Source organism: Chrysochloris asiatica, unplaced genomic scaffold (assembly GCF_000296735.1).
Source record: "Chrysochloris asiatica unplaced genomic scaffold, ChrAsi1.0 scaffold00070, whole genome shotgun sequence".
Taxonomy (NCBI): domain Eukaryota; kingdom Metazoa; phylum Chordata; class Mammalia; order Afrosoricida; family Chrysochloridae; genus Chrysochloris; species Chrysochloris asiatica.
In genome coordinates this window covers 12,410,889-12,434,932 of record NW_006408588.1, presented here as the reverse complement: position 1 = coordinate 12,434,932, position 24,044 = coordinate 12,410,889, and the positions used below count along the sequence as shown (strand labels likewise).

Genomic DNA, 24,044 nt, shown 5'->3' with positions numbered 1-24,044 from the left:
GACATATTGTCAGGAGGGACCAGTCGCTGGAGAAGGATATTATGTTTGATAGTGTGGAGGGTCAGAGAAAAAGAGGAAGACTCCCAGAAAGATGGATTGGCAAAGTGGTATCATCAATGTGCTCAAGCGTTGCAACAGTAGTGAGATTGGCCCAGGATCGGACAGTGTTTCATTCTGCTGTGTATAAGGTCGCTATGAGTCGGTACTGACTCGATGGCACCTAATAACAACAGCCATTCCTCTCACAACCATTTTTTTCCTCCTCAGCTGGGTCCCATAATTCATTGCATTGGCCACACAGAATTCAGACACCCTACTCATGGTTATGGGGTTTATTAGGGCACTTAACAAGTTATGATGCAGGAGCAGAAAATACATATGGCACAGTTCTTCTGGTCAAGACAGTTTCTCCTCACCTGGGCCCACAGGCAGGCATCTCTCTGCCTGTCCAATGTTACAAACCTCTTTTAGGCTTGCTGATGAAGTTTCAAAGGCATTCTGTTCTGTTAAAAGCCTCAGTCCAAAGGCTCTTGGCTTAGCTCCATGGGTCAGGAAACTGAGATCCCCTAATAAGTCCCTGGAGTAACCCCACTCTGTAAGCAAGCCTCCTGACCAAAGTTACTCCACTTTACTTGTTCCGTGGGCTGGGAAACCCACTTCTCTGTCTTGCGCTATGGCTCTTGGTTCTGATGCTGCTTCTCTGTCCATCCTTTGGTGTGACCCTGGGTCAAGGGATCTCAGGGTCCAAATAATGTGCTCCCCTTCCGGTTGTTCTTTGATTGTAGTGAGAGCCTCATGCTTACTTCTGACATAGCTCATTCTAGAGTTTCAGGTTTTTACAATTGCAATTAACTCTGCCAATATGCACAGATTCATCCTGTCATCCTTTCAGTATTTCCAACCCCTCCTCTTACACAGACCCAGCAGGGCAGAAACAGTGTTTGGTGGGAGTTAGAGACTATGGCTAGAGGATAAATGACTACATCACAATAGGGGTTTCTTGATTGGAATATTTATGGAAGTAGGTCACTAGGCCTTTTTTCCATAACACTGTTAGGTGGGTTCAGTCTACCACATTTTAGGTTGTCGTTGTTGTTGTTAAGTACTGTGAAGTCAAGTCTGACCCATTATGACCCTATATAGAGTTTACAAGGCTTTCAATCTTTGTGGAAACAAAACTCGTTATCATTTTTCTGCAGAGCAGCTGGTGGGTTCAAACCACCCAACTTGTGGTTTACAGCCCTTGATTTTGTGCCACTCAGGAACTTATAACATTCTAGTAGAGCTAGAATTTTTATATTAAGTTGACTTTTGTGTTCGAGGATAATTAGAGTAAAGGTTTACATAAAGTTCCAGCTCTTCTTGATTGCTGATAATTTCCAGGAGCTAGTCAGAAGAATCCTGACGCTCTGATTGGATTCAGTGGCAAAAGGCATCAAGTAGAATGATATCAATTAACAATGAGTGCCATCTTCCAGGAAGGGGGAGTAAAGGTGCGTATATGCCAACATGGATTCAAGAGATGTGGGAGTTTGCTATTGTACTATAGCTGAAAAAATTAACTGACAACTGGAAAGGTTTTGTGGATTTTTTTTTTTTCTTTCACTGTTGATTGACCAACCCTATCTTGGAGAACTAACTGTAGTTTGTACATGCAAGTTCATGTCCTAGTTGTCTGCCTGGGTCTGTCAATGTCAGGGTCTTGCTTCATTAGCTTAATCGACTCTGGGGAAATGATGTAACTTGCATCAGCAAGTCCTTGGGGTAAACTCACCTCTTAAATTAGTTTAATTGCCACACACCCCCAGATACTTGATTGGGTGAAAATTAATTCTATAGTATACCTGGATATCTTATCAGACTTCTTAGTGGATTTTGGCAAGAATAAAATTGAGTGTGCTCATGCCGAGGGTTCACCCTACCTTTTAGGGTCCATCTGTAACTGGGCATAATCCTATCTGTTCATTTTCCTTTCACAAAGAACTCATCAGGCAAACCAATATTTAAGCGTGAGCACTGGACATGATCAGCAGAGACTTTCAGGCTGGCACTCATGGCCCTTTGCGTCTTGAAAGCTGAGTAACTGGCTGGTCTCTAGCCCTCTCTATTTGACTGGCCTCCCTGCATGCCCAACTGACTGAATGACTTTCTTCAAAGTGAGATAGGATCTGAACATTCATCATCAGTTTATCTAGAGTTCCTGCTTGTCTAAAAATCTCGTTTATCTTTTCTTAACAATCTTCTTAAAAATGGACCAGAGATTGAAAACTGGTGATCTCTAGTGAGATATGACTCACAGACATGTTTTGCTTGACACAGAGACTGTTGGATTTCACAGCATTTTTAAATTGAATTGATTGTTAACATTCTACTGCTGGTTTCAATTGAAACAAGAGTCTCCTTTTGATTTTTATTTTGAGCACTATAACTTAGACATTTTCTGGCTCTTGCATTGCAAATCTGAAATCCAGTTCCCATTTTACTATTTCTGGGGCTTAGATTTTAACTTAGGCTGACAGATCCTTGTCACTGTTAACAGAATATAAAGCATGGAAATTGTGGCATCCATGGTGTGTTCGGACATTGAGCCCCAGGTTGGATGTCAGCTGCATCTCAGCAAGCAGAGTTAGTTTACTGGCCCCTGTTAGCAAGACCATGGATGCAGACGTGATGCTGGACATGCCAAATATTTAGATTCTTCTGACATTGAAAGCTATGAGGACCATCTGCTGCCACATTTGTTATTAGATTTTACAATTGGAGTCATATCATGGCATAATGTGGTGGAATATGATGTAAATGACAATAAATCCTAAAATCTATGCAAGTATATGGTGTGTGTGTGTGTATGTGTGTGTGTGCACATACAAGAGAAAGGAAAAATAGCCACTAAGCATATATATGTGTGTGTGTGTGGTGCTGTGGGTTAATGCTCTGGACTGCAAGGTCAGTTTGAACTGCAAAGTTGATGGTTCAAGCTCACCAGTCTCTCCTCAGAGACCCTATGCAGTTGGAACTGACTCCACAGCACTTAACAACAACAACATGTGTATACCAGGGAGCTTCAAAAATTTCATGGAAAAATTCCATTAGCTTTTAATTCGATTTTCCATAACTTTTTGAAGCTTCCTCATATGTAGGAGTCCTTCACTGGCACAATAATTAAATGTTTGACTGCTAACTCAAAAGTTGGCAGTTTCAATCCACCAGAGGCAGGCCTAGTGATCTAATTCTAAAAGATCAACAACCGTTAAAGTCACTGAGTGCAGTTGTATTCTGAAACACATAGGCTTGCCATGAGTTGGAACTGGCTTGAAAGCAACTGATTTGATTTTATATATATGTAGCTAGATGTTTATACTCATATGTGTATTTACACATACATATGTACATACATACGTATGCATATTTTTCAGAGTTTCTTAAATTCAGAATTTGTCATTAGATGCAGCACTGTCTTTTGAGCTGGTAATTGCCCTTAGAATGAATCCTCATAGAGAATCTTTCCTTCCCAATGAGTCCATATGAGGCTATACTGTTTATTGCTGTACTCCAGCTTTTCGCAAAAAATAATAATAATAATAAAACTATTGGTAATAATAACTACCCTTTCTTAAGTGCTTCTGAAGAACCAGGAACTATAGACAGTACTTTGCTATATTACAACATCATCTCATTTATTTTTTACACCCTGGTGAAATAATATGTAGGATAAGTAGTGGACTGTAAGATCAGTTTGAATTGCAAGGTAGCAGTTCAAACCCACCATTTGCTCCTCAGAAACTATATACAGGGTCCCTGTGACTTGGAAATGACTTGATGGTACTTAACAACCACAACATCTATTCTTTATAGTCAAGGAATCTAGGCTGAGACAAGGTAAGTAATTTGCTCAAGGTATTATAGTTGGTAAGCAGTGGAGCAAGGCTTCGCTGGGCCTGGTTAAAAGGGCTCTGGGGGGCCTGATCATCACCACTGCCCTGTACTTGAATCCAGAAAATAGTTTAGTGATGTGATCATTTCTTGAGTACTAGGTGCTTTTTCACGTTTTTAAAGTGTAACGCATGTTTTAAGTAATAAAGTGGCTGAAGTTTATTGAAAAGGCCTGTACTCATCCAAAAATAACAAAATGGGATGTTGTAAGTGACTAATGCTTGTATCAGCTAGTTCAGAGGAGAGAGACATCACAGCAGACCAGAGTCATTGGTTGCTATAGGGCAGAATGGGAAGTAGAGTGGAGACAATAGGATGTGTGATTCTGTGAAAACTGCAGAAGTAAGAATCTTTCATAATGCTTCTTATTCATGTCCTTACCTTGAGTGGGAATGTTACATAATAATAAGATCAGCCAAGAAGTTTTATATAGAAACTGTACCATTATGGAATCTAAATATAAAACAAAACAAAACAAAACAAAAAAACCCTATTTTATTGGTAGTTTATGGTCAAAAAATTAAATTTGATGAGGGCTATATCTGTCTTTGTCTTTAGCTTGTTGGGAGTAAACTGTTCAACAAGCAGGTATAAGGTTGGAAGACTTTATGGAGATTTGTAGTCAACACTGCTTCCACATGCCATGCCTCCTGACATTGACTTCCCCACTGTTGTGGGTTTTTCCAGGGCAGACACTTCAGGGAATACCTGCCAGACCCTCCTTTTAAACATCCTCCACTGACCTGCATCAGCACTTAGGATTCAGTTATCTAGTAACAGACTTATTTCTATTCGGTCTTCAAAGCTGAGTAGTTGTGGGATTGAAATTATCTTATATTTTTATCCACAGAGGAATTAAAGATGCTTTAAACACCAGAGAAAAGAAAGACTGGGATAGTGCCAAGATGCCATGTGGCCACTGTTGGCACATGCCCATACTCCCTTGTTCCACTTAGTTCCCTTGCTAGAGTGCACAGGGCCATGATGTTTACAACGCATGGAGACACAGTCTCAGGAAGCTGACTGAGAACAGAGTGAGTGGTCTGGGAAATGAAGGAGGAATGGTAGCAGAACATAGTTCTGTGAGCTGGGACTGTCTCTAACCTTTAGATTCACTCAGATGGACCGGCATGCCATGTGACCCAAGTAACGTGGGAGAGTCAAATGTGAGAGGTATTATGGAAGGCTGCAGAATTAGGATCGTCTTTTTTTTTTCCCTTGGTAAAGCAAGTAGTTTGGGTGATAGGCCAGACATGTCGTCTCTTGCAGACAATACAATCCCTATTTGGTACAAAAACAAACAAACAAACAAAAAAACACATACAGGTTGGGGATTTGAATCCACCCAGCAGTGCTATGAAAGAAAAGCTTTTCATAAAATCACAGTCAAAAACCCATTAGAGTGCAGTTCTTCCCTGAATCACATGCGGTTGTCATGAGTCAGAATTGCTTTGATGAATTTGATGGTGTTTGTTGTTGTTGTCAAGTACCATGGAGTCGGTTCTGATCTATAGCGACCCTGTATAGGGTTTCTGAGGAGTAGCTGGTGAGCTTGAACCGCCAAACTTGCAGTTCAAATGGTTTTGCAGTCTGGCTCATTCACCCACAGTGCCACACCAGGAAGGGTCCAAATTCATTCTCCTTTGAAAGAGAGATGACCAAATGGAAAGCGGAAATCGTCAAGTGATATCATATGTAAATACAGTTGCTAAGCTATTTCAAAAACAGCTGCATTAGTACATTGACAAGGAACTGCCAGAGGTTCAAACCAGATAGATTCAGACAAAGATTTGGAATGAGGGATACCATTGCTGACATCAGATAGATCTTCGCTGAAAGCAGAGAATACCAGAATGATGTTTACCTGTTCTTTATTGATTATGCAAAGGCTTTCCATTGTGTGGGTCATGACACACTCTGAACAACATTGCAGAGAATTAGCATTCCAGATCACTTAATTATGCTTATGAAGAACTTGTACATAGACCAAGAGGCAGTCATTGGAACAGAACAAGGGGACAGACTGGTTTAAAATCATGAAAGGTGTGTGCGCAAGTTGTATGTCACCATACTTACTCAATCTGTGAGTAGATAATTTGAGAAGCTAGATTATATGAAGAAGGACATGGCATCAAGTTTAGAGGAAAACTCATTATCAACCTGTGATACAACCTTGCTTGCTGAAAGCAAAGAGAACTTGACATACTTACTGATGAAGATCAAAGTATACAGCCTTCATTATGGTTGCACCTCAGTGTAAAGAACACAGAAATCCTCACCACTAGACCAATAAATAACATCATGAGAAATGGGGAAAAGATCAAATTTTTCAAAAATTTCACTTTGCTTGGGTACATTATCAACATTCAGGGAAGCAACAGTCAAAAAAAATCAACAGTCAAGACATATTGCATTAGGCAAATGTGTGGCATAATCTCTCTCTCCTTTTTTTTTTTTGTAAGTTTTTATTATGAATTATGTGATAGTTTACACGGGAGAACATTAGCTTTACATTCATCCTATCATATATCATTTCATTACCATGATTACCATCCCCTCCATGCATCATCAACCAACCAAAGGGTATACTCTGCAAGTCTGCCCCTTGGTCATCAGCACACAGCCCCTCTTCCTCTATGGGTCTAGAGTCCTCAGCCGCTCCATCTCTGGCATCGTTGTTTCTCTGGGTAGGGTCCAGCACTCTGCTCTTCTCCCTTGATGGTCCCAGAGACCTCCACGCCTGGAGTGCAAAGTCAACCACTCCCCTCCTTTTACTACAAAATGTCTACCTTTACATTTCCAATCCTCACAGTCAGTCCTGATAGCAATTATTCACTATTGTACCGCATGAGTGCTATCCACATCTCCTTTCATCAGCCCCACCCAGACAGATTGGATACTACTCGGTGGAGATTCTACCTTCCTCTGCACCGTCTGGATGTAGGTTCCCACTTGAAAGCTTGTAAGCCAGTGACTTCTTGCCTTTGTTGGCCCCTCATTTTGGGTAGCCAGTGTCCAAGTTGCCCATCCCTGTCTACTCTGTGTATGGAGAGGGTGGGAATGATCCTCACTGTAATGATTTGTTCCCTCTTTTGAGTTACCGCATCCATAGGTGTAGGTCAAGTTCATCAAATTGTTTCAGATTACTCTTTTTTTCCTTTTATTTCTTCTTCTCGAGTTCTGATCATCCAGCCATTGAAGCCAGGTCAAATGGGTATTATCTGTAACTGTGGTTGTTCTTGTTCATATCCCCTTACTTTTTATCAGCTGAAATCTTCACTCTCCATTCTAGTCCTCTGTGGCTATGTTACTGTCTCTGGGCCCATGAGTCCCCAGACCTTGCCATACTTCTGGCCAACCATGTCTCCACCCAGGTTCACAGGAGTCTATTGAATGTGGTAGGACTCAGCTCACAGCTACATTGCTGTTTTCCCCTCACTTCCCCTTATTGGTGACCAACATGGTCACCAGTCAGACCACATGCCTGCTCGTGTATTCCCATTGAGTCTTAGTCTTGGAAGAGGGTTTGTTCTGAGGGGACCCAAACACTTGTCTTGATGTCTCCTGGGCGAACAACTTGCTAGTTCTCATAGTAGTCAGCTGGACTGCCATTATTGCTTTTTATTTTTCCTGTCGGTCTTTCTTTCAAGGAGTATTTCTGTTCTTCTAGCCACTCAAGGCTGATCTGCTTGTCCTTTCAAGTGAAGATTTCCCAGCTCAGAAAATTCTGGATGGGGTTCAGGATTCTACCTATGGTCTTATGCAATACAGAAGCTGCACAGGAAGCCTCCTTCACTGGGCAAGTTCTAGCCCCATTTTAGGTATTCCAATCAGTTATAGGCAGAAGACAGACTTACAAGCTTTCTATGGTGATATTTCTGGCTATTCCTTTCTCTCCCCCTCATTGTCTATATTACAATGCTATGCAAGGGAAACCAAGATTCAAAAGATAGCCAAGTATCTTAACATTATTTCCCCCCTTTTACCCATTCAAATCATGCCTCAATCCCTGTATCCCAGAGCCCTGTTGTTCCAAGTTTGTGCATACATCATTATTTACCTCTGTCCCACTTAGCCCATTTAAACCTGCCTATCTGTTCTCCCATCCACCTTGTTCTTTCATCCCTTTCCCCTTTCTTGTGTATTGTCCCCCTTCCCAGAACCCAAGCTATCCTGTGTCTATTACCTACCCTGTGCTCCATCTACCTACACAAGATCTGTTTATAGTGTTCAAGAGAATATATGTCAGTTTGAGAAATTAGGTGTGCTTGACCTAAGCCATGGTATTTTCATTAGCTATATATGCATGTGAAAGTTGAACAGTGAATAAGGAAGACCATAGAAGAATTGATGCATTTGACTTAAACAGTGTTGGAGAAGAATACTAAAAGTACCATGGACTGCTAGAAATACAAACAAATCTGTGTTGGAAGAAATAACATCTAGAATGCTCCTTAGAAATTAGGATTGAAAGATTTTGGCTCTCATACTTTGGACATATTATCAGGAGGGACCAGACCCTGGAGAAGGACATCATGCTAGGTAAAGTGGCGGGCCAATGAAAAAGAGGAAGACCCCCAATGAGATGGATTGGCACAGTGGGAGCAGCAATGGGCTCAAGCTTAACAATTGTGAGGATGGTGCAGAATATAGCAGTGTTTCCTTCTGTTCTGCATAATAAGGTCACTATGAATTGGAACCAACTCGATGGCAGCTAACAACAGCAACAACAAAGTCAGAGTAGCCAGGCAGGTCCTGGAGTGGATTTGGCTGTAGATTTTGGCAGAGACGCACCATCAGAGGAATTTAAAGTAAAGAAGAAGGCACTGTAACCCTAGAAATGTGGAAAATTAAAGACACAGATGCACAGTCATCAAGAGGTCTTTGAGGAAATTCCTTGGTGTAGAGGATTAGGTGTCCATTGCAGGACGCCCAAAGACAACATCAGTTATAGAGGGCTTTGCATACTAGGATGGACCTGGGTGTGTTTTTTATTCTGGATTCAAGCATTTCTGCTTTATGGGTAGAAAAAGGCTACAGGAGAGCTTGGAACTGCCATTCCTGGAGCATGGCTTCTTTCTCCAGTGTTGCCAGAGAACTCTGGTTTCAAGTTATGACGATCCCCTTAGCTGGCTCTGTGATCTTGAGTAAGTAGTTATGCCTTCTGACTCTCATTTCTGCAAAACAGGACGAACACTGCCTATTGTACTTGCTTATTGTGGATGATATAAAAGAATGTTTTTAAAAGTGTTTGGCAAATGGTAGGTTCTCAGTAGTGATAACTATATTTATTCTGACTTCCACAGCTTGCCTTACTCCTGGTACTGCATTTATGTCCTCCGCTTATTTTGTGGTTTATGGAAGAATGCACGTGTGTTTTCCCCAACTCTCTCAGAGACTCTGTCTTTAACACTTTCACTGTGTGGATTCCTAGTCTGAAATGCTTGCTCAAAGAGCAGTCTTTCTAAGACTAAAGGAAAGGTAGTAAGGCCAGCTTGTAACTCTTAGTGGCTTTGCTTCTCTGTTCCTAGGTTGTGTGTGAGATCTCTCCCAACAGGGAACATTTTCTACTTCATCTTTAATTGTTCCTTTTTGGCGTGACCTGTCAGTTGAGACTGCTTTCTGTCACTTGATACCACATCCCTTCCTAATTCAGTCAGCCAATCAGAGACATTTATTTGGTTGTGAGTCTGATTTTATGGCAAACACTGTGCCAGATGTGAATGTGCCTTGTAAGGTATTCCATCAGACTTTCTGCCTCCATGACACCCAAGGTCTGTACAGTTCTAAATGGCCATGCTGTGGTCCCACATAGGATGGGTAGAAAAGGGGCATGTATACCTGAATCGTTGGTGGGGAGGGGAGAAGGAAGCAATAATGTAGTTTCTTTGTTGGCTATCACTCAGGACCCTAGTCCTCTTTCCCTTCTTCTTGATAGAAGACCCTCTACAGAACCTCAGTTCAGATCAATTTCAAACAACATCCAATAATGATGGAGGTGAAGATATATGGTTATTTCTTCCTACATTTGTGTACTCATTTGGAGTCCGGTGTGCTGTAGGGTAAGCAGTGGGTTGCTAACTACAAACAAGTTTGGCAGTTCACAGCCACCTACTGCTCCTCAGAAGTCCTATGTTGGAATTGAAACTGACTCAAATGCACTTAACAACATGTATACCCACTTTGAAGGTCCTAACATATATACCATCCCATTTATCCTGGCAACTGCCCTAGAGAAATAAGGGAGGGGAGCAATTAATAAAATAAATACTAAGACTAAAGAGGTAGTAAGACTCCCAGCTTTACAAATGAGTAAAATGAGTCTCTGTGAGGTACCCAACTGACAGAAATTGTTAGCTGTTTTTTTCCATAGTGACAACTCACCATTGTTGTTATTAAATGCCATTGAGTCTGTTCCAACTCACAGCAACACTGTACAGCGTTTCCAAGGAGCAGCTGGTGAGTTTGAACCACCGACCTTGCTGTTCAGTCTGACTTTACAGTCCAGCACATTAACTAATAATGCCACATCACGACTCAGTATGTTGTTGTTGTTTTTGTTGTTTAGTGCCAGCAAGTCAGTTCCAACCTATAACAACTCTGTATAGAATTTCTGAGGAGTAGCTGGTGAGCTTGAACTGCCGACCTTGTAGTTCAAACGGTTTTGCAGTCTGATGCATTAACCCACAGCGCCACACCAGGGCTCACCATTTATTGTTATTGATGTTAAGTACTGCGGAGTCAGTTCCAACTCATAGTGACCCTGCACAGGGTTTCTGAGGCTGCAGATCTTTACGGGAGCAGAAAGCCTCATCTTTCTCTCATGGAACAACTGGTAGTTTTGAACTGCTGACCTTAAGGTCATAGCCACTACGCTACCAGAGCTCCTTGGACTCACCATAGTGGTAGGTAATTTCAGGGATCCAGAGTAGATAGAGAATGCATCTTTAACCAGCCTTTGAGAGAAGCCTGATTATATATCTCTGTCTGCCATGTTCTTGGCCTTGAGTCTCCTGCACCTCAGATATCTGTGTTCAACTCACTTGCCCAGTCTCAGCTAAGTAGCCTCATCAAGGCACCAGCATCCCTATGAAAGACCTGGTTTGTTTTTTTTAACCTTCTGCCCTTGGCCTCCCATAGGAATGCCTGAGCTCTTTTCATTTACTGTTCAATGGAGCTCAGACTCTGTCTGTTTGGCATGAGCTATTGTTATACATTAATAATTAACCTTTACAAGGAGTTTGAGTATTGGCATTGAACCCAAATGCAGGGAAAAATCAAAGTTTGGTTATGACAGAGATCTCACTTGCTGAGGCATAAAAATGGGAGTTAGAAATAGAAGAGTTACCAGTCACAAAACATTTATTGTTTCTTTCTGGTTCACTTACTTGACTGATTACCTAAGGATCTTGCAGCTTTTCCCCTTGTCATGTGGTCAGCCCAGTAAAGTGAGAAATTCAGCTTTTGAATTGGAACTTGGGAAGATGAACATGCATGATTTCTCACATAATATTAGGGGTGCACTTCCTGGATGCTGCTACTGGGGTGTGGTTAAAGGCACCTATCATAGTGCCTGGGTTCAAGTCTTTCTCTGCCATTTACCAGCTGTGTGCCTATGGGCAGGTGTCATAACTTCTCTCTGTGTCTTTCTGTTTCAGTAACATGGAGGAATGATTGCTGTTGTTAGGTGCCATTGAGTAGGTACTGGCTCACAGTGACCCTGTGCACAACAAAATGAAACACTGCTTGGTCATAACTCACAATCATTGCTACATTTGAGCCCATCACTGCTGTCACTGTGCCAATCCATGTCATTGGGGGGTCTTCCTCCTATTCTCTGACCTTCCATTTTACCAAACATGATATCTTTCTGCAGGGACTGATCCTTCCTGACAGTATGTCCAAAATATGAAAGACAAAGTCTGGCTGTCCTGGCTTCCAGGGAGCATTCTCAATGTACTTCTTCCAATACAAATTAATTTGTTCTTTTGGCAATCCATGGTACTTTTAATACTCTCCTCCTACACCATAGCCGAAATATATCAGTTATTCCTTATTCGCTGTCCAACTATCATATGCATATGAGGTTATTGAAAATACCATGGCTTGGGTCAGGTGCACCTTATTCCTCAAAGTAACATCTTTGCTCTTCAACTCTTTAAAGATGTCTTGTATGACAGATTTCCTTACTGCAATACATTGCTTGATTTCTTGACTGCTACTTTCATGACTGTTGATGGCTAATCTGAACAAAATGAAGTCATTGACAGCTTCAATCTTTTCTCTATTTATATGGATTTTATTTATTGGTCCAGTGGTAAGGAGTTTTGATTTCTTTACATTGAAGTGCAACCCATACCAAAGATTGTGGTCTTTTATCTTCATCAGTAAGTATTTCAAGTCCTCCTCACTTTCAGCAAGCAAGTTTCTATCATCTGCATATTGCAGATTGTTAATGAGTTTTCCTCCAATCCTGATGCTGTGATTTTCATCATATATTCCAGCCTCTCGGATTATTTGCTCAGCATACAGACTGAATAAGTATGGTGAAAGAATGCAACCCTGATGCAGAACTGCCTAATTTGAAACCATTCAGTGTTCCTTTGTACTGTTCAAACAACTGCTTCTTGGTACAGGTTCCTCATGAGTGTAATTAAGTGTTCTGGAATACTCATTCTTCACAATGCTGTCTGTAGCTTGTCTTGATCCACACAATTGAAAGCCTGTGCATAGTCTTTGAAGCACAGGTAAACATCTTTCTGGTATTCTCTACTTTAAACCAAGATTGATCTAATGTCAACAATGATATACCTTGTTCCACATCCTCTTCTGAATCTGACTTGAACCTTTGGAATTTCTGTCAATGTGTGAATACAGCCATTTAAAAATTATCTTTAATAATATTTTGCTTGCATGGGATATTAATGATATTGTCAGATGATTTCCACATTCCGCTGGGTCACCTCTCTTTGGAATGGGCACAAATATAGATCTCTTCTAGTCAGTTGGCCAGGTATCAGGTAGCTGTCTTCCAAATTTCTTGACATAAATGAGTGAGGACCTTCAGTGCTGCAGCAGTTTGATGAAAGGTTTTGATTTGTATTCATTCCATCAATTCCCACAGCCTTGCTCTTTGCTAATGTCTTCAATTCACCTTGGACTTCTTCCTTCAGTATCATTGGCTCTTGATCATATGCTACCTCTTCAAATGGTTGAATAGCCATCATCTCTTTCTGGTACTGTGACTGTGTATTCCTTCCATCTTATTTAGAATAATGCTTCCTGTATTATTCAATATTATGCCCACAGAATCCTTCAATATTGCAAGTTGAGGCTTGAACTTTTTCTTCAGCTTCCTCAGCTTGAGTAGAGCTAAGTGTATTCCCCCTTTTGGTTTTCTAACTCCAGGTCTTTGCACATTTAGTTATAATGGAATGTTATAATGGGGAATGATGGTAGCTATTTTAAATGAGTGTTGTTGGGTTTAATGGGGGTGATGGGGATCTAGTATTCTGCACAGTGTCTGGCACATAGACAGTGCTCAGTGCAGTTAGTATTTTCAGTGTTATTGATTATTCTTAGGCCAGTGGTCAAGGTCATATAGAAGTTGGGACATTTCTAATACTGAATCATTAGGTATATGTAATTACTCTTGTAATTACTATTAAAAGGCAATTAGCTCTACTTGACTCTATCCTAGTGGTGGTATAGAAAGGGAAGTTAGTTCCACAGTTAGATGTTTAATCTACAGGAATTAGATGCTATAAACTGGAATGTTCCATCCAACTACCTTTCTGACTGAGAAGGATTATAAGGCCTATTTTAGCACTGAAGTCTTGTTGTATGGTTGAAGATGGAGCTGGTAATACATTTGGAGAAAAATGAAAGAAGATTGATAACAACAACCCACAACATAGCTGAGGCTGGTTTTGCCCTTGCTGTGTGCCTTATCTAAGTGAGTCACATCTAATTGACCCATTTAATCCTTATTAAATGTTCCTGCTATTCTCATTTTCAAAGGAGAAAGTAATCCCAGAGAAGTTAAATAACTTTGGCTTGGTTGTGGGATTCAAATCTAAATCTGAGTCCTGTTGTTGTTAGGTGCCATCGAGTCAGTACTGACTCATAGTGACCCTATGCACAACAGAACAAAACACTGCTCAATCCTGGGCCAACCTCACAATCGTTGCTATGCTTGAGCCCATTGATGCTGCCACTTTGCCAATCCATCTCTCTGGGGTCTTCCTCTTTTTCCCTGACCCTCCATCTTACCAAACAATGTATCCTTCTCCAGAGACTGGTCCCTCCTTACAATATGTCTGAAGTTTAAGAGACAAAGTTTGGCCATCCTGGCCTCCAAGGAGCACTCTGACTGCAGTTCTTCCAACACAAACCTGTCCTAGCCTTGACAAAATTTGAGTACAGTAAGATAAAGGATGTTGTAAATTGGTTGGCATAAACAGTTCCCAAATGCTGTTAGCTCCTTTTCTACTCTTCTTCTTCTTCTTCTTTCTTCTTCTTCTTCTTCTTTCTTCTTCTTCTTCATCTGTTTACTCTTTCTGTGTGGATGCAACATCTCCTAAAGATCAGAAGACTGAGATCCATCCCAGGACACTACATCAAAGTTCAGTTCTAATAACAGCAAAACCTTTTGAAATTCTAATTTTGAGGGGCAAAATTAACCTCTAGTTTTATAAGAATTATATCATATTGCTACCACCACCTTGCTTATGGTGTCTTGGAGGGGCACTGTGGTTTAATGTAAGGTCATCGGTTCAAATTCACCATCCTCTTCTCGGAAGCCCTATACAGGGTCTGTATGAATCAGAACTGACTCAACAGCACTTCATAACAACAACAATGTATTTTAATAGTTTAGTGTGTCTCATTCTATCATGCTGTGTATATAGAGGGCACAAGCAACATGCCAAAAAAATTGTTCACTTCCCCACCAGTTCTTAATAAGCAGTGTTTTTTTGTTTTTTTTTAAGTAATATAACTATATTAATAAAAGCAAACCAAACACTATGATGACAGAGTACTGTGCAACTTAAGTTTCCCTTCCACTCCTGAATATTAAATACACAAATCCACTCCCCAGTGCAAATTTCTTTGATATGTGCGTACCACTCCCCAGCTAGCCTTTCACACGAGGATGGAATTATGCGCACTCTGTTGTTCCTTGCTAATTTCACTTCATGTGCCTTGTGGAGCATTGTTTTTTGTTGTGAGCTACCCTTGAGTTCATCCCCTACTCATGGAGACCCTGTGTGTTACAGAGTAAAACTGCTGCATAAGTTTTTCTTGGCTGTAATCGTAACAGAAGCAGTTCACCTGGTTGTTTCTTCTTTGAAGCTATTGGTGGATTAGCAACCAATCACAAACCACTTGGGCTACTGTCCAGTCAGAACCCAGAGCATTACCTCATTGTAATGGCCCCATAATAGTCCATCATTAGCACATAGTAATCTGGCAGTTTGGTTGATCTAGTCTTTTTTTGGAATCCTGGTGTGGCACTGTAGTATAAGCACTGTACTGCTAACCACAAGATCAGTGATTGAAACCCAACAGCCATTCCTTGGAAACCCTGACTCTGTGAGTCAGAACCAGCCCAATGGCCTTAAACCACAGCAACAACTGTCCTTTACTAACTAAAGATACTTTAATAGCTATCTTTGCACCTATGTATTTGCATGTTATACAACTCAATCTGTATTGAATTTTATTTCTAAGTTCATATTGTGTAACATTTTGGTAACACAAGGAATATAACAGAAATGAAAAGTTGTGGTGGTGTGGTGGGCTATGCATTCGGCTTGTTGTTGTTATTGTTAAGTGCCGTCGAGTCGGTTCCAATCCATAGCGACCCTGAACAGGGTTTCCGAGGCTGTAAATCTTTGCGGGATCAGAAAGCCTCATCTTTCTCCTGCGGAGCAGCTGGTAGTTTCGAACTGCTGACCTTGTGGTTCGCAGCCCGATTCGTAACCACTACGCTACCAGAGCTCCTTATGTGTTCAGCTACTAGCCACAAATTCAGAACTTTGAATCCACCAGCTGCTGCATTGGAGAAAGAGGGGCTCGACATAAGGTAAACCCTACATAGGGTTGCTATGAGTCAGAATTGCTGTGGGTTAGTTTGGATGTACCCCAGAAATCTCCTCTAATGATTTTTACGTGCTATATTTCTCCTATTGCTTTAGACCACTGTGTCCGGAAGCCTCTTCTTGGACCTTTTTCCTGGGTGACCCAGTGAACGATGGATGGTTACTGTTTGCAAGATTGATTCACATGGCACTTTTATTTGGCTTTTGACAGGTTGTTTATAAGAATAATGACATCCGTCTGGAACTGTCTCGCCTGGCCCGGATTGGGGACACCAAGATGAAAATCTATGGCGAGGTTGTATTCAAATGTGAGAATGTGGCTACGCTGGACCCCATCAACTTTGAGACCCCAGAGGCTTATATCAGTTTGCCCAAGTGGAACACGAAGCGTATGGGCTCTATCTCCTTCGACTTCCGCACGACCGAGCCTAATGGCCTGATCCTCTTTACTCACGGCAAGCCCCAAGAGAGGAAGGATGCTAGGAGCCAGAAGAACACAAAAGTGGATTTCTTTGCTGTGGAACTTCTTGATGGCAACCTGTATTTGCTGCTTGACATGGGCTCAGGCACCATCAAAGTGAAGGCCACTCAAAAGAAAGCCAATGATGGGGAATGGTACCATGTGGACATCCAACGAGATGGCAGATCAGGTAGGAAGATGCATCGAGTGTGACAGAGACCATGAAAGCTGTAGATTTTCTATTTTTGTTTTCTGGGCTGATAGGTTTTATTTTTAAAGGTTTGCACCTGCATGCTTATTGATTCTTTTGCCCCTCTCTTCAATAGTCATTGTGAGATTTTGTTTCTGAACAAGACACCTAGCTAAGCAACACTCATAGTCTCGTCCTCGCTCCAGCCCCTCACCAAAGTCTTCTCAATGTGAAGTCTCCGTGACCCTGGATCTAAAGATGACTATGCAAGTTGCATTTCCACCGCTTACAAAGCGATTGTCATGTCTCTCCTATGAAGGTGTTTTGTCCTCTCTTGCTTCTTCTTCCCCTTTTTCTCATTGTTATGGAAACCACTGTGACATCACAGATGCTGCACTGTGTGATTAGGCTAAGCTTCACTGTCTAAGACTTTATGCAAGTATACCCCTTTCAGTAATGGGCAAGAGTCATAGGACATAGAAATTAGGACACGAAAGAGAAAGGCACACTGATTTTTCCTGAAGTCATGTTCAATTGTAAGCCTTCCTCTGGCGTGAAAGCCTGTATTTCATTCTTTGCTCAGACCTAAGCCTCCCTTCCTCTTCATAACCTTTTACATTTGGTTTAAATGGCTTTGTTTGTTTCTGCAGCCTCAGATCAAACAACCTAGCCCCAGGCAGTACATAGCCACTCTGGAATAGTAACAAAGAGTAAGGAGTGAGGGGAGAAAACATAAAAACAAAACAACAACCCACACATAGAGAGAGTCTGGTGGTTTTGAATGCCTGAATAGTCTGCCTAGCTTTCTCTGGATCTTGTGGCAAAGAAGGTCACATGCTATGCCATCCGAAAGGTCATGTCTCTAAAAGGTGTAATTAGAACATTTGAATTTCAGGTTTATTTTCTGAATCTCCATTTTGGAGATTTAGTCTATTTGCCATCTTTGTGAAGATCTCACCTGGTGAAGGCACAAAAGCCTTCTAGTTGTACATTGTATTTCTAGGTGCATTTTGGTCAGTAAGAGAAAGAAGTAGGGCCCCCCAAAAAAAGCTGCAGAGTAGCTGTGCTTCAGTGGGATGATTTTCTGCATGAGTCCAGAGCTAGAGGGATGATGGTAATGATCACGTTGCCCTTAGGAATAGATAAGTGCCCTGTGCAGAGGGCAGACAGTGGCAGATTGCAGCCTTGGATACTTTATTGCTCTGCAAGAAGCTGTATCGACTGCCTGCAATCTGATACGAAGAAAGAGGCTTCAAATTCAGTGTGCTTGTTGAGCAAGAATGAACAGTTTGTGCTTTTTTTAAAACAGAAAAACACACACACACAATTAATTTCTCTGAAGCCTAAATCAATCTGCTTCTCTGTCCTTCTAGCTCTCTCTCTCTCTTTAATCTTTCTCTCACCATCCTTCTCTCCCTGCCTATCATCACCTCCTGCCCTAAATTAATCCATAAAATGTAGTGGCAGAGCCAGAAAGCAGTCCCAGAATTCCAAAGGAAATACTCCTTGGGTTGCCATAATACCATGTGCTCTGGGTCTTTGGGATTGGATCATAGTTGTTGGCTTGTGTCTGACTAATTCTGACTGGTGTGACTTGAACCCTTGACCCAGCTTAAAAGTCTGTGCCACAGACTGAAACACATGCCATTAACAGCTTTCTATTTCTGTGGTTTGGGGGTTTGTGTTTCTCCTGCACTAATTGCTGTTTCAAGTAGGGTAGTTCTTTTATTGTAGCTACTAAATATGTTTGGATTTCAGGGGCCTTGAAGTTCTTACCTGGAAGATATAGCATTTGGGTAATACTTTGAAGTGCTGGTGAATGTAATCAAAGCCTATAAAAAATGTGCTTGTTTCCAGGAAAACAGTATAACTTGAGTTTTTAAGATAATCTATTCAAATTTGTTCCCTCCATAGATAGTCATAGAAATATGAGTGTTTCTAAGTATGGTACATCCTCCTTGCGTGTGACTGACTGAGGAGCTAGGAAACCTTTTTTGACCATAACCCAGCTGGGAAACTGCTGCTTCAAACTTGCTATATACATTCAAAATGAACTCTGGTCTCTCACCCGCAAGACAGATTCTTTTCAGGAAGTACTGGAGGCTTCAAAATTGAAATCTGTTCTAGTACTACCTTTAGTTGGCAGTGGGTGTTCACCCCTTTAGTTGGTGACCAGATAGCTCTGTGGACACAGCAGATGGTGAAGAAAGAATCTGTGCAAGAGAGAAGATAGTAAGAGACATAACTCTCAACTTCCTCATGTGTTATGTAGAGAAAATAATAACTCCTCTCATGAGATTCTTGTGAAGAGCGCACAAAGTACTTAAAATGGTTTCTAGGGTATTATTTGAGTCCTGGTGTGGTGCTGTATGACAAATAGTAGACCACAAAGTCGATTTAAACTGCAAGATGGTGGTTCAAACCCACCACTTGCTCCTCGGGAACCCTGTACAATGTCATCGTGAGTCAGAACTGAATCTAAGGCACTTAAAAAAAAGATTATTATTTTTATGTAGGTTGTGTATCTGGTAAAATATATATAAAGTAAAACACTTGCCATTTCAACCATTTCTACTAGTATGGCTCCATGACATTAATCGTGATCACCATGTTGTACAACCATCACTAGTATCTGTTTCTAAGTTTTTCATCACCTCAAACAGAAAGTCAGCACCCCTTGAATAGTAACTTCCTATTCCCCCTACCCTCCAGGCCTGGTAAGTAAATGTGGTCTCTGTGCATTTGACTATTCTAGATATCTCAAGTAAGTGGGATCACATCATATTTGTCCTTTGATGTCTGACATATTTCCCTTAGCATAATGTTTTCAAAGTTTATCCATGTGTGTGGCATGTATCAGGACTTTTTTCTCCTTATGGCTGAGTAATATGTCATTGTATGTAAATACCATATTTTGTTTATCCATTCATCTGTCGATTACATTATGCAGTTTTGTTTCTTTGATGATTAAAACAAGAAAGAGAAGAAGGGGAGTAAAATGAATTTTTTTAGGAGCAAACTAGGAATGAGTCACGCCAGGCATGCTTGGTAGTTTAACACTCACAGAGGCCGCTCTGATGTCGTCGGCATCATCCTTTACATAGATGGTGCTTCGTGTTCCTGATCTCATTTGATCTCGTCAGCCCTCTGGGTTATACCCTTCATAGCTGAAGGGGTTGAGACTTAGACAACAGTGAAGGCTTAATGATGGATAGCAGAGCCCATTTCCTTGGGGACAAATAAAGCACCTTAGGAATAATAAATATTTATATTTTAAATTTCTGGCATGCTGTGTAGATGTCAGTTAATCCAATTCTTTGATTTTGTAGTTTAAGAAATGGAACCATGAAGTATTTCATGATCTGGCCTAGGGTCAGAAATCCATTTAGGACCAGAGCCCCTATTCTCAAATTGTCAGGTCAGGCTAGGGGGTTCCATCTTCTATAATATCATTTGATGGTGCCATGATGCAAATCTACCTTCAACTCATTTGATCATTGCCTATACTCTTTCTCCATTTTACCTCCTCCATCCTCCCTCAGGGCCTTCCCCCATCCTTGCATGCCTGTGTCCTTCTTAGCTTTCTGGTTCATCTTAACTGTTAGACACTTAGAAAGGTATGTGATGCTTTAAGTAGAACCCCTGGGCTGCTACCACAGCACCTGCCATGAGCAAATTCCTCTTATTTATCAGTGTGACTATTTTCTGTCCCTCGGCTCTGGGATGTCAGCTCTGTAGGAACAGGGATATGGCTGTCACATGCACTTCTGAATCTTTAGTGCTGAGAATGACATCAGAGACATAGTAAGTATTCAATACATATTTGCTAAATAATAAAGAAATATGCATGTTCTAGTTACAATTTATCAATGACAGTGCTAAATGAAATTCACTGGGAAAGCAAACAGTTTATGCCCATTCCAGCCAGAGGATATCAGAGTATGATAGGAGGGAGAGACAGAACAGGAAGTCCATGTCCATTCCTGCCAGAGGATATCAGAGCATGATGGGAGGAAGAGACAGAACAGGAAGTCCATGTCCATTCCCGCCAGAGGATACCAGAGCATGATGGGAGGGAGAGACAGAACAGGAAGTCCGTGTCCATTCCAGCCAGAGGATAGCAGAGCATGATGGGTGGAGAAATAGAAGTAGAAGTCACAGCCTTCAGAGGATGGCTTCCCATGCATGAAGCAGATTCAGGTGGACAAAGAATCCATACTCTGTCCTGGGCAGTGTTAGAAACAGTGAGAGAAATGAAATGATAATAGTATTGTTCCACAAACTTTTGAAGTTCCTTCATGTATGTATATATGTATGTACTTATGAAATGCCATTGAGCCATTTCCAATACAAAGCAACCCTGTATAGGGTTTCCAAGGAGTGGCTGCTGGGTTTGAACCACTGACCTTGCTGTTATTAGTATATAGTGCTTTATTGCACAGCACCAAATCAGGTCTCCTGATATGGTGCTGTGGGTTAAAGCACTAGATTGCAAGGTCAGTTAGAACCACATGGTTAATGGTTCAAACTCACCAGCTACTCCTTGCAAACCCTATACAGAGTCGCTATGAGTTGGAACCTACTTGGCAATACTTACAACAACAGCAACATATATATATACACACATACATACAGGGTGGTGGTGGTGGTTATGTGCCATGGTATCGGTTCTGACTCATAGCGACCCTGTACAGGATTTCCAAGGCTGTAAACTTTACAGGAGCAGAAAGCCTTATCTTTTTCCTGTGGAACAGCTGGTAGTTTCGAACTGCTGACCTTAAGGTTCGCAGCCCAATTAGTTACCGCTACGATACCAGAACTCCTTATACATACATACATACATACATACATACACACACACACACACACACACACGTATATATATACCTATCATTGGAAGTCTTCCTCTGTTTCACCGGCTCTCCACTTTACCAAGTATGATGTCCTTCTGCAGGGATTAGAACCTTACAATAACATGTCCAAAGTATGAGAGACTAAATCTCACCATCCTCTTGCTTTACTTCTTGTTTTTTTCTTTTTCCATTTTTAATCTCATTAATTTGGAAATCAATAAATGATTCCTCAGTGTCATTAGCATTTTACATCCTTTCTTTCTTTTGCAATTAATTGTAAAAAAAAAAAAAAAATGCTTATTGCTACAATTCTGGAAATTGCAGAAAAGTATAAAGAAGAAAAGAACCCAAAATCCTATCCTCCAAGTAAATCTATTGCTTACATTGCTGTATTTTTCTAACATTTTTCTGGGCATATTTTAAACATATTTAAAGGTTTATTATATATAACATTTTGAATCATGTTTTTCTTAAGGTTTTTATTATGAAATGAGTGCAACTTTACAGGGAAGATTATCAGTTTTACTTTCAATAAATCAAATTTTGCTTCATTGCAATGATTGCAATCCACTCCATGTACCATCAGTCAACAGTATTTACCTCTGTTCCCCCCCACCCCACCCCGCTTTTTTTCTGATGTATACATACAAAATAGAAGATGTGTATTTGTTTAAATGTCTAACGGGCACTCTTTGCAATCCAACCTCCTGTCTGCAGGCACACAGCCTTTTTCAGTCCATGGGCCTACAATGGGCAGCTGTGCTATCTCTCTGTGCCATCACCTCTGCCACTGTCTCTGCTGTTGCTCCATTTCTGGTTAGGATCCCACACTCCATTCTTGTTCTTCCTTCTTGCTGGTCCTGGGGTCCTCTGTTCCTGAAATGGAAGATTAACTACTCCCCTCTTTTAGTTATACACAAGAGTGCTGATAACAATTACTCACAATTGAATTGCAAAATCCTATCCCCATCTACTCCCATCCCCTTTCACTAGATCCATCTGGTAAAGAGGAAAACTATTCAGTGGGGATTCTACCTTGCCCCACCCCTCATGTTCTGAAACTAAGCACACTTATGAAAGCTTGTAGGCCAGCTACTTTGTGCCTTTATAGCCCCATGTTTATGATAGCCAATGTCTAAGTTGTCCATCTGTATCAACCCAGTGTACTTAGGAGACAAACTTGATATGAAGCATCCTTCCTTTCAGCTAGAATCTTGAGCAACTACATCCCTAAGCAGAGATCCAGTTCATTGAATTGTGGCAATTTATGCTTGCTTCCTATGTCAAACATTTTTATCTTCTTCTGGTTGAGTTCTAGTCAGCTAGCCATCCAAGCTATGCCAAATGGGTACTATCTGCGAGTGTTGGAGTTCTTGCATACCTGCTCCCACTTCAGATTATCTGGCCACTTCACACTCAGCTGTAGCCTCCATTGGCTAGGTCCATGTCCATGGGCTCAGGAGTTCACACTCTTCCCTATACTTCAGACCAGCCAATCCTTCCTCTTCTCGCTCTCATTTCAAGATCAATGGGTGTCTATGGAACATGGCCAAACTCACTGGTTGTGCTTCTTACAACACAGATTTGTTTGTTCTTCTGGAATTCCAGGGTACTTTTAATAATCTCAACACCATAATTCAAATGCATCAATTCTTTTACTCTCTTCCTTAGTCACTGTCCAACTTGCGTATTTATATCAGGTTATTGAAAATACTGTGGCTTGTGACAGGCGCACTTGAGTTCTCAAACTGACACCTCTGCTCTTGAACACTTTAAATAGTTTTGTTTAGCAGATTTGCCTAAGGCAATACATCATTTGGTTTCTTGACTGCTGCTTCCCTAAATGTTGATTGTTCATCCATGAAGTCTTTGACAACTTTAATATTTTCTCTATTTATCAGGATGTTATTTATTGATCTGGTGTTGAGTAATTTTTGTTTTCTTTACACTGAGGTGCAATCCATTATTGAAGGCTGTGGTCTTCGATCTTCATCAGTTAGTATTTTTAGTTATCTTCACTTCCAACAAGCAAGGTTGTAGCATCTTCTTGTTGATGAATCTTCATCTAGTCCTGATGCCACATTATTCTTCATATAATCCATCTTTTTGGATTATTTGCTCAGCATAAAGATTGGATAAGTATGGTAAAAGAATACAGCCATAATACACACCTTTCCTGATTTTGTTTAAAAGTTGTGTAAGTCGTTGGTCTTTCACAATTCTGTCATGTGGTCTTCAGCATCATTTCTATCACCAAGATCACATTTTCTAACTATTGCTCCTTTCTTTTTGTTTCCAACCTTTGCATTCCAGTCAGCAGTAGTTACTAATACATTTCGATTGCATGTTTGATCAATTCAGATGGAAGAAGTTGGTAGAAGTCTTCAATTGCACCATCACTGGCTTTAGTGGTTGGTGCATAAATCTTAATTATAGTAGTATGAACTGGTCATTCTTGTAGGCATATGGATATTATCATGTCATAGACAGCATTGTACTTCAAG

The 24,044-nt window shown here is 40.9% G+C and overlaps 1 protein-coding gene across 1 annotated transcript in view; it reads left to right on the top strand.

Annotated features, from left to right (window-relative positions):
• NRXN3 (neurexin 3) overlaps positions 1-24,044 on the top strand; it is a 1,807,186-nt gene that overhangs the window by 102,763 nt on the left and 1,680,379 nt on the right. The window contains exon 3 of the mRNA XM_006864755.1: positions 16,249-16,687. Coding sequence (XP_006864817.1) covers positions 16,249-16,687 — 439 coding nt within the window. The remainder of the gene's footprint in view (positions 1-16,248; positions 16,688-24,044) is intronic.